Genomic DNA, 15,661 nt, shown 5'->3' with positions numbered 1-15,661 from the left:
GCACTGGGTGTGAAAAATGGGGAGTGGTCTTGCTAATCAGAAAAAATCTTGGTTGTATTCAAGGATGGATGGGTTATTTCAGCAGAGATTCTTCTGTGCAGCCAACATTTATTTTTACTAGCCATAGAATATGCATTAAAAAGTACTTAAACATTTAGGGAAATCAGATTACTCAGGAAATTGCTCAAAGCTCTTTATAACAGAACTGGGTGGTGGATGCATTACTCATACAAGTATTTCTACTGGAACAATCTGGCTGGTTTATAATTAATGTTACTTAGCATTTGTAGATTGCCTTTCATCTAAAAATGTTGAAAAGTCTTGCCAGGCTATGGTTCATCCCCAGGATGCTGATTTAAATGTCAGGCAAGGTGAACAGCAACCGGCAGTCACGGCTGTCTAGTAGGTGTGTTACTTGTGCGTATGTGTACACACAGGCACCCACATGGCTGTCAGGGAGATCAGCTGATGTCACCAGTTCAGCTCTTTAAGGCCTTCTCCAGAAAAGAATCAGCATCATTGCTGATTGCTGGAATTTACGGCACTGGGTCAAACTGGACCCACACAGGGATTAAACTGCTCTCCTGAATCCTCTGGGTTAGGCTTCAGGTAGCACAGAAGATGCTGAGGTGACGTCTCTGTTTGCTGCTGTTCCTGATCTATGTATTTCAACTTAATAACTGAACTGGCTTTTCACAGGAAACTACAAGTAGCCTGTGCTTTTCACGTTTCATCTTTGCCCATTCTCAAGTTAAAAAAAAAAGAAAAAGATTTTGCCATTTTTCCTTTCTCATGAAGTTGTAAAGCCTGTTGTCTTTCCCTTACATTGGCAATGACTGTGAAAATATTAAAATATTTATGAAATTAATACAAAAGACACATTGTATCTTGTACTGACTGGAAAGATTTACCTTTGCAGAATTTCTCCTCGTAGGGAATTCCATCTTTTGGATCCACGCCCTGTTGGAGGAGAGAAGGGGCAGATGATAGTATCTATCTAGCACCTGAAAAATGGCAGTGCAAAACAGAGGCTGAGAATTTAGCTCTTCTTGAATGTTTGCCCGAAGGAAGCACAGCATCACAATAATCATGCTTTCCATTACCTTATTTTAATAAGTATATGTACACTTAAATTAATTATAATAGCTATAATTTAAATAATCGTAAGCATTAATAAAACAAACTTCACTCATAACTGCTTCCCCTTTGTTTCCTTAGTTTTTAATAAATACAGTTTTATTACTTGGAATATCACAGGCAGTAAATAAATAGGAGTAATCCAAATCAGTTAATAAACCAGAATAAATATAAAGGAAACATTTGCAGACTAATTCAAAAGGAGGAAAAAAGAGAAGCAGCAATCAGGAAGGCAGTACAAGATGCAACTTCATTTACTTACCCATATGCCATTGCAGTTAGAGTCACTTTTCACATCCCAGTTATCAGGACTAAAACAGAGTTACAAAAGAATATACAGCATTACAGAAAATAAAACAAGAGGGGCTTTTAAGCAAATCGGAGCCTTTGTGCCAATTTTCACTAAGAATATAAAATAATTAGAAATTCCTTTCTGCACAGAAGGGTTTTTTTCCCTCCTTTGAATCCAGGAAAGACAATTTTTCCCAGCAAAATGCAATATTAATTTAAAGTTAATACTGGAAGTTGCTGAATAAAACTTACCCTTTTAGTCTGCATATTCACTGAGGTGAAGTGAATGGGGATGATTTTTGCAGAAGGCAGACCCTTTTTCCTTGCCCTTTTCCTCGCTTTTAAGTGTTCACTGAAATCCACCAAGCCCCTCACTCCAAATTCAGTGCCGGGTAATGAGGATTTGCTCTGGCCCATAACACACTATAATTATCTCAGGCCTCTTTTACAGGGAGACTCCATCTATTCAGTCCAGCACTGCACACAGGCCCTGTAAGCACATTTCAGCTAACGCAGCTGTGCCGCCCAGGCTGATGGCACGTAATTCTTCAAACCCACACACTTAAACTCAGCTCATCCGTTTAATCTAAACTGGTTAATGCCCAGGCTTTAAAAACAGTCCTGGTTAACAACTTCTTAACAAACCCGTGGTAGAGGAGAGCTCTATTTTTGGAAGAGTATTTTGAGCGCAGGGTAGAATAGCGAGAGCGAGGACCCACGGCCACGCTGTTATGACTGGCTGTGCTCGCTGTTTCAGGTGTGCATGGAAGTCCATGCTCAGGCAGCTGGCAGGTATTCACCTAGAAGATACTCACTGAGAAGGGCACATATCTAGCTCTACATTTCCACCAACATAACATGAGGATTGGATGCTGGAGCACCACTGTTTCGCCCTCCCACCCTCCTGCTCCCTGAAGTAGGCAGAGCCTGCATTAGCTCAAGTGGCATAAGGCTCGTAAGCCTCAGCCACTTGGTTTCCCTCTCCACCTTCGCTCTGCCTGATTAATTTTGGCTGCAGATGCTTCAGAGAAAGGAAAGAAACCTGTGCACCACCCTTGCTAACGCACCTCATCTCTGGTCTCGATCATCCCCACTCGTCTCCATCACAGCGAAATCAAGCAACAAGCAGTGACGTGCTCCCTTAGAGTATGGCCAAAACAAAATCTGGAGCTCATTCTTCAAGAAGCCACAATTATTAGGAAGCCTTTAAAATAATTAAAAGCTTTACCGTCTGCCAGGGTACACAGTGGTGTTTTTGTCGTTGCAGTCTCTGCCTCGCCAGTGATAGCCCCTCAATGTCTAAAAGCCAGGAGAAGCACACAGATAGGATGGTCATTGTTACTTTTGCACTTTTAATTTAAAATATCTAAAATGAGAATCTAACTCAAGGTGTAGGAATAAAACCCAGTAAATGGGTTGTATTTCAGAGTCCCTTTGCTAAGCTTTAATAAATGACACCTTGCACACTTTGGTGCAGAAATAAGGCAAGCTGGCAATTTAATTTGTTTTTCTTAAACGACTTTATTTCACCTCTTATTAATTCCGTAAACAGACCACTCAGCAGCAGAGCAATTTGCTTCGGCAGAGAGCACAGCTTTATGTGTGCATCTCCCCAGGTGGCATAAATGAATGATTGTTTTTTCATCCAGAAAAAAACCCCAAACCCACCATTCACTTCATTCCTATACCTATTTTCACATGAATGAATAAGGCTCTGCAGAAAGTAAGAGGAATCTCATAGACATTCTCATTATCATGGCATTACTGTACCAAAGGAAAGGCTTTGCTTACCGGGAAAGTACTAAATTTATCTCCATCAAAATCTTCAAAAGGCAGTTTATTTCTCATAACACTGTAAAAAACCAGAAACAACAAATGCAATGTTAACATATGGAGGGGAACCTGTTCAGAAAGAAAAGAACATGGTAAAGCGTACAGAATAGGTAATAGCTAGCACGTTGTTCATGGCTCCATATTCAGTTTTAGCTCTGTGCTTGTACTTCAGCAAAGAGAATCTGTCCAAAGGAGCAAATTCTGATTTCTTTCAATATCTGCTGACTGAGCTCTGGAGGTGAGGCTGATGGACTCCTGCATGGCTGCAATGTCGAACCTTTAGTCTCTAAAACAAACTAGGACATCAAATCTGTGGTAAAATTAACTATAATTTTTTTTTTTTTTTTTTTTTTTTTTTTTAATAAATACTACACTCAGCCTGGCAGACCTTGCAAATCTGCCAGATATAAAAAACTAATGGAAGTCCTTCTACCTGGGAAAGAGCTGCAGAATGGGGTCTCGTGCTGATGGAGACTAACGTCCTTCTTTTGTTTAAAACAAATGGCAAATACCTGCTCTCATATTCAGCCCTCAAGTCTACACTGTCTCTCTCCTGTTGTGTTCAGTCTAGAAAACTTGCAGTTTGCATACCAGGCTGCAGCTACACACACACAAAATGCTTATTTTATAGGGTAAAAGTGGATTTAATATGAAGAAGGACCATACACAGTGAATTCACAGGTGGTCTTATGCTCTAACTGAGGATCAGAGTTTCATCTTGCAATTTCTTTACCTAATCTCACAAACTTCTGGCCATGCTGAAACATATTTGAGAAAAGTATTTTACCTTGATTTGAGCAATGGAGACCTGAGCCCTCAGTGGTCCCCCCCCAGTGCTTAATTACATTAAGCTTTGAAAATTACATCTTTTTTTTCCATTGTGACTTTTGTTTCCAGCAATCCTATAGGTTTTAGCAATACCTGAAGCAGATGTTAAAATGATGGTGTCAGCTCTGTGCCTCTTTCTTTTTAGCTTGGACACATGCTAGCTTTCACATGGTGCTGCCCAAGCATGGCACCTCTCTTTGGCTACGGGACACAGCTCAGCTCACCTGCATTGAGCAGCCTTTCATATGTGGCCCAGCAGGCAGCACTCTTTGAATGATATGCTACTCAGCCTTTCCTTGGAAGGTTTCCTTTCCAAGTTTTTCCAACCTTTGGAACTCATAAGAGATGTTGAACCTGGCTCAGAGACCAAGTAAGTTAAATGAGGGTGGAATCCTCAGACTGTATGAGCATCAGGATAATAAAAAAAATACAGAGAAGACAGGTGACGTGCATTCCTGGTGGGGCTTGTAATCCTTATTCTGTCTATAATCAATAATTTCCACGTGCTGTTTTGGGCTACTTCTTCTCTGCAGTAAGGTTCAGGGGCAAGGAACTGGCACAGATCCAGACCAGCTAAAAAAGTCCAACTGCCAAACTCGGGTTTTGTAGCTACAGAAAGAAGAAAGAAAAAACCAAAGAGAGTGAGAGAGAGAGAGTGCATGAGAGAGACAGATCAGAAGAGTTGAACGCATTCAATCCCACATATGATATATAATTTGATTCCTGCTTCCACTGTCTGCAGGGGTCAAACTCAGATTATTTGTTCTGACTTACATTTCAAAGGCACTTACAAGATGTTTCATGTTAATCAATCCATTCCTGATAAACTCCTGATATTTCCAGTTTCAATTAAATGAGCAGAAATAGGTGAGCAAGTTAGTCTTGGCAGTGAGATCGGTCAAAATACACTGCTGATAATACTGATTTATTTTTAGATTTGCTTGACTCCTCCTCCAGCTCCTTGGAGAACATTGACAAATATGCTTTAGGAGTAATAGCCCAGCTGATGTCCTCAGCCTTTCTCAGAAACGGACTCAAAGTCAGCACTGCCATCAGTTGGTTTTCCTGTCCACCATCCACCCAGCTTTCTTAAATACCTTGAGATCATCCTACACTTTACAACTGCCACTTAATTCATGTTCCTCACAGAGTTATATGGGTGCTGGTGGCCTTCCTGCGCTGAGCCATGGGCACCACAACTGGGTGAAAAAAGGGAAGAGAAGAGAAGGGAAGAGAAGTCTTTTGGGCTCAGGAAATCTCAGGAGAAAATTGGCTCCCTCTTGGAGGTGTCATATCTTTGAGTGTGTTGTGTATTTGATGTCTAGGACCTGCTAAAATCATGCAAATTTTTTAAGTACTGAAAAAGCACAGGGATCCCTCTGAGGAATCTTACTTACCTGACCTCTGTGCAGCCTCCATCTCTGCTACCTGGACAGTGGTTTTAATAAAGAAACCAACAGAAGTAAAGTATAGGAAGCTTTGTTAACTGAGGATGATTTTTTTGAAGGAAACAAATGTACCATATTCTGTTTCTGGTTAAGGACTGAAAACTTTATACATACTATTTAATCTTCTCACACAGGTTAGCCAGAAGAGGAAATGCACATACACTTGAGAACCCCGTGAAGCTTTTCTGGAGGGGAAGAAAATAAAAGAAGATGGATGCATTAGTTCATAGAGGCGGCGTGGCTTGGGATATTCTGTTGCAGTAAAGTCCAGAGCTACATCATGTATTTTCTGCCTAGAAGCATCTGAAAATGCCAGTGACACCATTAAGGATGCTACATGCCAGAGGATTTAGACCTGACATAGCAGTCAACTTAAGGATTTTGACTGAACGTTTTACAAACCAACTACTCTTCCTTTCAAAGAGCAGTAAAATTAAAAAGGAAGGAAGAAGCTCCTGTGAAACTGTCTCCTCTCATGTAGCCAAGTTATTTTTTTCATTCTTTGTAAAAATTACTGTTCTCATGTTTGATAAACAGAACAGTATCTGACACATAGAGTGAAACTAGTGAAAGCAACCCATTGTGGGCCATGAGGCTGGTTTCTGCACACTCAGGGAGGGGTGGATAAGCCAAAGGTCAGGAACAACCCCAAAGAGAGGAGAAATGGGAGGATCCAGCATGTGTATAGAATGCCCTTGTTTTTTTAATGAGATTTTTACCTGGAAATCTCATAACTAGATTTTATCTTGGCCAGACCTGCAAGCTGTAGAAGACAGCTGCTGCAGGATAAACTCTTTCAACTCTTTCAACTCTTTCAATTAGTAGACCATAGCCATGGGCCAATCCAGTTGAGGTTCCAGGTAGTGAGGAGACTTCAGAAGCTGCAAGAGAGCTTCCGAATGAATGCTCAAGTTATGGAATCATTGCGCTGCAATGGCAATCGGTCCCACAAACATGCTGCTCATATGGCTTCACTGTGAGTTCAGGTGGTCTTTAAAAACTGAGGGCATTCAAGAGGTCTATAAATACAGAGGGCTAGTCAGTGCACAGTCTAATTAACCGTATTCACTAAGGCTGCATTCAGCATGCAAATATGGAGCAGAGGGGCATACTCATAATTTTATGCAAAGAAGGGTAATTATTTATATGGCCATAGCACTTACAGCTCTGTCCTTGGACCAACTCCCTTGTGTTACACACTTTATATACACAGAAAAAAATAAGATGGTCCTTGCCCCAACAAGATTATAACCCAAAGCTAACATAAAACAGAAGATAGAGGTTGGATACAGCTCAGGAGAGGACAATGAAAGGCTAAGAAGAACTTTGAGGGGGCAGGGGAGTAAAGGCAGTGGTGCCACAGTGCGTAGGGCATTGCCCTTCAGCTCCAGGGAAGGCAGGAAGGTGTTTGTTTGGAAATGTAACAAGGGATGATGGACATGAGGATCTCGTGCTGCCCAGAGCAGGAGGTCACCCACAGCGATATGTCATGGCCAGGATCTCAATGTGGAGAGGAGGTTTGGGGTAGTGAAGAGGGGGTACAAGCCCTAGTACAAACTTGGTAGCCAACATTTGCACTGGTGGCTGAAGTGACCAAGCAGCAAGGTGAAGATGAAGAAGCGTGGTACCTTGTGGGGGAGACCTGCAGTGGAGATGGAGCTGTAGCAGTGTACTTTCTGAAGGGTGCGATAGAGAAATCAAAGGAGAAAAAAAGGAGGCAAGTCGGGGAGACAAGAAACCTGCAAAACCCCCCCACCAATTAACTCCCTTCAGCTCTATCCAACACTCAAATGACAAAGCTGGAGTCACACCAACCTGGAGGGGGCCATGAGGTAGAGGGGGTGTTGGCAGAGTCAAAGGAGAAACCAGAACACAAGCACAGAAGAAGCGGATAGAAATGGCCAAAAGCAACCAGGGAGCGGGGGATTTTCCTTGAGCTGAAAGATCAACCTGGTCCCACCGCTGCAGCTGCAGCTGCCCTGTGCTCTTCCCCATCCCTCTGCAACTCTGTATTTAAGCTCCCTGCCAGCCTGGCTGCCTCAGGGCTACGTCCTGCAGCATGGCAGGTACACAGACCTCCTCTTTGCTCTCTGTGTGTGCATATGCATGTATGGCCAGGTAGGCAGAGAGAGCGAGAGGCAGGCAAGCAGGATGCCAGCTTTACTCAAAGAGCTTTGCAAACCTATGTTATGCCTTCCTGGAATGAGGAAACAAACTACTTCCCCCACCTCCTCCATGTATGACTAATCCCAGTGCTGCCTAAAAAAGCACTAGAGGCTCTTAAAGCTTTCCATCAGGGCAAGATTTGCAGTGTCTTCATTTGAGCTGTCGGCTTTTCATTTCAGCCTAAGTCACAGCATGCAAAGCCTTTGAAGTTAAGGCATCCGGAGCTGAAACTGCACCAGAAAGAGAAACTACAGGGCTTGCAAGAAATAAATACATAAATAAAACCTCCTTTTATTCTCCTCACAGGCTGCATTTAAAGTCTACCCTTTGCTGTAAGTAGAATAAAATCTTTCCTGCCTTTTTCTCAGCTAGTCATCTGAAAATTGTTGCTGACTGGATCTCCGTTAGTTTCAAAGGAAGACTATCCTGCAGCCCCAGAGACTGCCTAACTTTGGTGGGAACGGTTGGCATGATGGTGCCCTGGAAGTGGTATGGGTGTTGTCGAGTCAGGCTTTGAGGACCAGCTGCAGAAGCATCCTGGAGCACAGCAGCCTCTGGCTCACCAGCCTACATGTCCCCACCGCACATGGGACAGGGAGGTTCAGACAAAATGCTTTGGCTCTGTTTGGGAATGTGCAGGAGAGAAGCTCATCTGCTCTTGGAGGGTATCTTGGGCTACTCTCAAACGATAGCAAGGAGAACAGGGTTAAAAAAAGGGATGATCTTTGCATGTGCACATGTAAGCGAGAGAGCGGGAGAGCACAGGTGAGCAGGCACCTACAGTGCCCTTCCCAGCAGAGCCAGGCTACGATTGCAGTATGTGGTTTTGGGAGGAGGCGGATTACTTGCCCCTGCGTAACATAGGTGGGTGGCCAGGAGACTGGTTCACATCCCCCTGTGCCTTGCAATTCCCTTTTGGCTCCCTCCGTAGCTTCCCACTTCTCCTGCTGCTGGGCTGTGAGTTGCAGGCACCACGTAGTGATGACAGGATTGTATGCCTGGTGCTTTGTTCTTGTGAAATGCTACAGCTACGACTCTATTCGTCATTCTTTCACTGCTACTGCTCAAAGATGCCTCTTGGTATCTTCTCCACCCAGAAGAAAAGTTAGAGCTAGAAGTGCTCACAGTGATTGATAACACCGTATTTTAGTCATTGCCTGTTAACATTGCCTTCTGACATTTCCATAATTATTTTAATTGGTTTTACAAAAAAAGATTGATAATGAGCCCCTAATGCTTCTTGGTGTTTGGTTTAAGCCAGTCACTCACAGATGGCTCACTACTTTCAATGAATGGAGACATTTATTAGATTTTTTGGGGTTGTAGCCTCTTTCACTGCATCTCTACATCTGGAAAATACCTTTTCTTTTTCCCAAATCCACAACGATCCTAAGAAATGCCTGGTAAATACAACCACCCTGAAAGCCAGACAGACCTCCCATTCTCATTACCAACAGTCATAATCATGTCTCTTATGCACAGTCACACACAGATGCCAAGCAAAGATGAGGACAGCTAACTTGCAAGAACCTCTTCAGCAGGCTTTCCCCAAATGTACAATGGGGCAAAAGCAACCAAAATAGCAGATATGGGAAGAACGAGCAGATATAATTTAACATTTCTGTCCAGCATGAGCCAGAGCACAGAAGCAGCCAGGTGAATGTTTTTCTCTCTCCACTGGTGTGGATGCAGAGATGTCCTGCCACAGCCAGAGCGTTCTGAATCCTCACCCACACATTCAGCCAGACAACCCTCTCCCCAGGCAGGGAGAGCACCTCAGCTGCTTTGGTCCTTGCTCACTGGTATGTGTATGTGCCTGGGCAGGTGAACACTCCATGATTTGGCAGCAGTCAGTTTGTGCAGGTGATTTTCTTACCATTTCATCACATGCTACTGCTCTGGGATATGGGGCTTATGCAGGCGGGATACACACCGTGTCCTCTCCTGGAGATCTTCCTTTGTGTTTCTTACTACATTGTTTTTTCTGGATTTGAAGTAAAATTAACTGCAACCCAGCTGAAGGGGAAGTTGCGAGAGACAGTAATGCCTCTAGAGATGTTATTTTTAATTTCCAGCTTTAAAATAAGTTTCAGCAAGGGTCATTGCAGGGGACGTGCTAGGAATAACTGCAGGAGAGGCCCCATCAACCACATGATACTTGTTTTAATTTGAGCCCTGTACTGTGGGTTCAGGAATACATTGACTGGAAAAACCCAACTATAACCAAGGCCTTGCTGCTTCTAGCTGAGGCACAGTCTGCTTGTCCCTCCTGCTGCTAAATAGGCAAGTAGGAGCAGGAAGAGGCCAAGGGCGTTGCAATAGAGAGTAAGGGAGATATAGGTGCATCAGGGCATCAAGCAGGTTTGAGGATATGGGACAGCGGAGGCAACCTGGAAGGAGACCCCATTGCTCCCAAAGACTGATGCCAACCATGTCAACCTACCCAGGACAGCCTGAAAGGACCTCAGAGGCCAGAAGAGGCTGGCCACGCGAGGGACACGGCTCGATATGCCAAGGGTAGAAGCACAAGCAAGGGAGCAAAGTAGCCCTGCGTACTGGGAGGCAGCGGCCGCATGCTGATCCCTCTTCATCCCCACATCGACGCCCAGGCTCAGGCTAACAGAGAGGACCTCCTCGACTCAGAGAATCTTGCTGCAGGTGTTAACATGGGGACTTGCACCTCGGGGCAAAGGGGATTAGAAATTTCATGTAATTTGAGCGGCAATCTCAGGCCATCAGTAGCACAGTGCTGAATAGGAAGGAAAATGAATAAGATCCTTCTGGTTGCTGCTCTGTGGGAGCTGAGACCTGTCTCTTCAGCACATTGTTTATTTCCCTGGCTTGGCAATTTGGCAATTGCCCAAAGGCTAATTAGGCACCTCAGTTTTCACTTTTGTGAGCAGCATCACAGCAAGGATTCAGGAAGAAGCAGTATCAATAATTTCTTCACAAACAGCTAAAACATTTGCTCTGCATAAAGTGCCTGAAGACAACTGGAAGCAAACTCGATGGCTGAGCTGACTCATGTAAGTGAACCCAGCAGAATAAAAGCTGCCCTTCTCTTCTCAGCTACCCTTTAGACATCCTCTATAAATCTGAAAACTGGTGGAGGCAGAAAGATTTCAAATCCCAGTTTTCAAGTTTAAGAGGCAAAGGCAGCCTCTCACAAATAAAGGAAATATGTGCAGAATTTGCATTCAGGCCATTGCTTGAGTTTCAGACAACCCCAAAGTGCAGTCAGTCACTGTGCTCTGAAGCAGTGGCTCAGTTCATGAGGCTCTTACATATGGCTATAAGGACAAGGTAGGGATGACAAGGGTCAAGGAAGAAACCTGAAACAAGGAGGAACAATAATAAACACTGCAAGAAGTTTGAAGGACAGAAAAGCACAGGGCAAGGCTGAGCAGGAAATTCTTGCTTTAGTAAAAAAAAAATCTAAGAATCTACATCTCCTTGTATTTTGTTTTAAGGCTGGCTGCCCCACCAAAGGCCAGTTGGGCTAGTACAAGTGAGTGTCTCAGTGTGGAGCTGCACTATGGAGCTCACAGATTATATCCTCAGCTGCTGCATGAATTTCAGACACAAATTTATGTCTTGGATGGATATAGACAGTTACCCCTACACTACAAGCAGTCTGCATTTTTCATGAGTTTTTTTCTGTTCTCCCCATACTTTCATATTTCCTCTTTATTGTCTCCCTCTCCTTCTTCCCAGTGTCATCTGATAGAGCAGATCCTATACTAGGCAGGAGTGAGTCAGCATTCAATTCAGTGATGATCAGGTGAGTTCACAATTAGGCAAAATAAATGAGGACTCACTCCTGATAAAATGCAAGTACAGTGTAAAACACCCTAATGCCACTGATTTCTTACCAGATCCTTAGAAGTCTTCATAATGCTTTTTGCTTTCCTTATTGCAGCACTCAGTCCCACCTAGGAGAGCAAGAACAAAATTAAAAAAACCCAGATCAGTATCCTACCAATTTTTCTCCCTATTTCCTACGTTTTTCTTTTTTTTTAATATATCAGTCACAGCACAAAAATGATGTATGAGTCCACAAACTCATCATCAGTTACTTTTTATTGGACTAACAATCAGTTATCCAATCATTGCCTATGAAACTCCAGTTGCAAGAGTTCATTTATTTTGCTCCAGGGCATCATTTATTTCCTAAGGAAAACTCCAGATCAGTTGAAGAGCTGAGATTCATATCCTGACTGCAGTGTGCGAGCTGCAGAGGACAGACTTCTCCAGTGACTCCTGCTAGAAGAACAACTCAGCCATTAGATGGCTAAAAGAGGGTTACGCATGCAATGTCGGTCTGACTTGCTGTGGAAGGGTACAGAGAAAACATTTGGTCTTGCGTGGATAAGAGTGATACTTGGCTGAGGTTCACCCCAGCACAGAAGGACCACACTGGTTTTTCTGCCACAAGGATTCTTCCTACCCATGGAGGTGAGGAGATGCCCCAGATATGCTCAAGCATTTCAAAATGTTTAACAACTGTTTAACAGCTCTGATGAATAGCACATTCTAAGTTCAGCCACATCTTCCCATAGGAAAAGAGATCTCACAACTTCAATTTAGGAAAAAAAAAAAAAAAAAAAAAAAAAAAAGGACAGTCACAGGGGTCTGAGAGGGGTCATTTAAGTTTGTACTACGAGTGCCCTGTTCATGAGACAGCCAGTTGCTGAGTACCCCTGAGATGAGATCAGCTTGCAGACTTGGGTGCAAACTTCAGGTGAAAGCAAATGCTTTTGGCAGGGTAACACCAGAGTGCTCCCCCCTGCTGCTCCATTTTCACTTTTGGACAATATTCTTCCATCTCAGTGATGACAATTCCCATATGTTGTCCTGCATTTATTAGGCCACCTTTGCAAACAGTCATATCTGTGAGGCAATATCTGTGTGATGGTCTCCGTCCTTCACCTCAGCATTCAGCATGAAGGAGGCTAAAAATACTGCCCATTTGCCCTCTTTTCTGAAAGAATAGCTGCTTTTGTTCTGTAGGCTTTGAGGATTGGTAAAAAAAATAAATACAAAAAGGAGATAAAAATAAATTACTTTTGAAAATGTTTCAAATGGAAAGAAAAATCCAATGTATCACAAACATATTAGCACTTTGTTTCTGATCAAAATTGTTAGCAAGGACAAACTGTTCTGTCTGACAATGACCTGCCATCAGTCCCTCCTACAGCCCAGCCTAAGGATGTAAGTGTTAGGTTAACATCAACTGGGTCTGAGGGCTCCGAGGTAAAGTTTAGCACAAGTTTATATTTATCTGGCTAGAGCTACAGGAACTCCACATGGGGAAAAAAGTATGCTTTGCCAAGTGATAGTATTAAAGCATTTGGAAAAAAAGAAAATATCCCTCGACTGATGGCACCTTAGTGAACAGCGGGCATGCCAGCTTGGAATATTAAAGCAGCATATATTTGCATTTAAAGCAACCATTACCAGTATTTTTTTAGTGGGGATAGAATTTAGCATGTCATTATAATTGATTTAGGCAGTGATCAAAGCAAATTAATTAGGTGTGATATTCAAGGGTCAAAAATTTATAGTGAGCAATATAAAGGGATAAGGAAGAATAAGCACAAGCAGCAAGGAACACAGACTTATAAGTTATTGGTTTTTAATATATGTGTCACATTAATATATGTGCTTAATATATGTTTTATTCATCGTGTCTAAAATCTTATAAAAATCTGGCTATGTCACAAATAGATGAGAGATGCTAGGAATGAGCCAAGACACTGTTTCCCAGTTTCTTCCCCCTGGGCAACTGCTGTCCCCAAAACCAAACACGCATCCTACATTTGCCATAGTTATGTTGTACCTTACCAGCTGCTCTCATTTCTGCAATAAGGTAACTTCAGAGACAGATGAGGAAAATGGCTTAAAACTGAGTATGATGATGAAAAATTTCCAGAGAGGTAGGATTTATCAATCCCTTTCTGCTGGGCAGGGGAGGAGAGACGTCCCTTGCTCTCAGCAGCAGAGCATGAGATATGGGCACTTCAGGCAGCGACAGCAATATTGCACACAGAAAGCGGAAAACAAGGGAGGCAAGGCTGAATTGCCCCCCATGTGCAGACAATGCTCTCTCTGAAATGCGAAAGATGAGAGCTTCTCCTGCTGCAGAAGCTACTTCAGCCATGACTCCAGGGTGGGCTGTGGAGGACTGCCAGCTGACACACCCGTCCAGGAGAAAACACTCTTGGTTTCACGGGTCACCTGTAATCCCTGGTTGACACCAGCACGTCAAGCCTACCACCAAAGGCCATACAGCCCACACAACCTCTTTTGCAGCAGCCTCCCCTCTTTCCCATGGCATGAAAACACCACTGAGGAAGGGGCTCCCTCGGCTCCAGCAGCTGATGGATGAACTGGCAGCCGCTGCCCGGAGGCTGTGCGGGTGTCCTGGGGAGCAGCCAGCCCCATCCGCCCAAATCGGCACAGCCCTGCTGCCCGGTGTACAGAAGATATCCACAACATGGATGGGGCTGAGGGCAGGGGAGTCACTGGGATTGCATTCACTGCCTTCTTTCAGTGCTCTCCACAGAGCCCATGTATTCCCAGTAATGAATTTTTTGCAAACAAATCTAAACATCATAAACAAACACACGAACCAACTCTAATTCTCTCTCATTTATCACCCTTGTTAGCCAGCTCTTTCCCAGGAGAGCGGATATTTACAAAACACTCCAAGTTTCCCTTCCAACTCATTTTCATCATCCTTTTACCAGGGTACACATACCAAGGTACCAAAACACTGTAAAGCTTGTTAAACAGCACTGGCAAAACTGGGATTTGTTCTATTACTCACACCTTTCATCCTGCAGAGGCTGCGGGGGAATCTTTACGATCGCATGGGACAGCCAAACCAAACAATATGTGCTCTGGACGCAAAATCGGGACCTTCCGTACAAGGCCAGATCTAAACCACGTGAAGCCTGACTCAATCCTTTCTCCTCCCAGGGCAATTACTCTGACTTCTTCTCATTTTACGCCACTTGTCTCATTTGGACTTAGACTCTGGGCATTCTGGATGAAAAACTTTGATTTACTTTTTCTAGCTTGCCTCTGCAAAACACAGTCAGCATCCATGAGCAACTCTTCCCCGTCCTCACACTTTTTGTCTGCCAGCCTCCCACCCCAAATGCCGCTGTGTCTGTGGGGCACCCGAGACTTATTTTCAGGGGTCCTGCCTGGGGCAGCTTCTACATTGGTATGACACAGCTGCACGCAGCACCCTGCAAACCCCACGCCACCTTGTTTTCTTTGGGTTTATTTGGTGGAAGGTTGGGGTTGTGTGGTTTGGTTTTTTGGGGTAGTTTGGGGTTTTTGGTTGGCAGGGGGTTTTTTGCATTTTATTTTCTGCCAATGAAGAGGAGCAGTGGAAATGGTGAGAAACAAGTGAAAGAGAAAGAAATGGTGCTCAACCTATGCATTCTACTATCACTCGTCTATAGGTTGTTTCTTCAGGGCTTAGTTCTGACTGCAGCAGAAACGACACACATTTCAGTAGATTTTACCTATTTTCAAAAAGCAAGGCTAAAAGGAGGGCGTCTTGCTCCCCAGGACCTAGCTTGCCTCACAGATACTTGCTTTACAGCCTGTGGTCTCAAAAGAAGGAAACGGGTCACAGCCAAGGTCTACCTTTGGCTGGCAGCTTGCTCTTACCAGGAATGCAGAAGCACTCCCGCCCCGGAGTTTGGTTCTGCCTCACCTCCTGGGAAGCAGTTCACATTTTCACTGAAAGAGAGAGAGGAGAGAGAGAAAATAGCAGGAGTATTTTTATTTTATGAAACCCCAGAGGGTTTCTTTTTTCCAGCCAGAATTGGTTGGCTCCTACTTCGTCAAAGAGCAGGCTGGCCTCAGTAATGTACATGAGGGATGTGGCTTTTGCTTTTTCCGAAGTCAGTGAAAGACCTGACAGAGGGGATATGAACCAG

General features: G+C 43.8%; 1 protein-coding gene across 4 annotated transcripts in view; it reads right to left on the bottom strand.

Moving 5' to 3' along the window:
• Window positions 1–15,661, bottom strand: part of AOAH (acyloxyacyl hydrolase) — an 80,608-nt gene that overhangs the window by 40,330 nt on the left and 24,617 nt on the right. For all 4 annotated transcript variants that reach the window (XM_049816145.1, XM_049816143.1, XM_049816144.1 and 1 more), the window contains exons 6-11: window positions 11,576–11,635; window positions 5,652–5,722; window positions 3,220–3,280; window positions 2,657–2,727; window positions 1,400–1,448; window positions 912–960 (exon numbers count right to left, since the gene is read on the bottom strand). In XM_049816145.1, coding sequence (XP_049672102.1) covers window positions 912–960; window positions 1,400–1,448; window positions 2,657–2,727; window positions 3,220–3,280; window positions 5,652–5,722; window positions 11,576–11,635 — 361 coding nt within the window. The remainder of the gene's footprint in view (window positions 1–911; window positions 961–1,399; window positions 1,449–2,656; window positions 2,728–3,219; window positions 3,281–5,651; window positions 5,723–11,575; window positions 11,636–15,661) is intronic.

Source organism: Accipiter gentilis, chromosome 14 (genome assembly GCF_929443795.1).
Source record: "Accipiter gentilis chromosome 14, bAccGen1.1, whole genome shotgun sequence".
Taxonomy (NCBI): Eukaryota; Metazoa; Chordata; class Aves; order Accipitriformes; family Accipitridae; genus Astur; species Astur gentilis.
The sequence above is the reverse complement of the archived record's forward strand: the minus strand, read 5'-3'. Positions and strand labels throughout refer to the sequence as shown.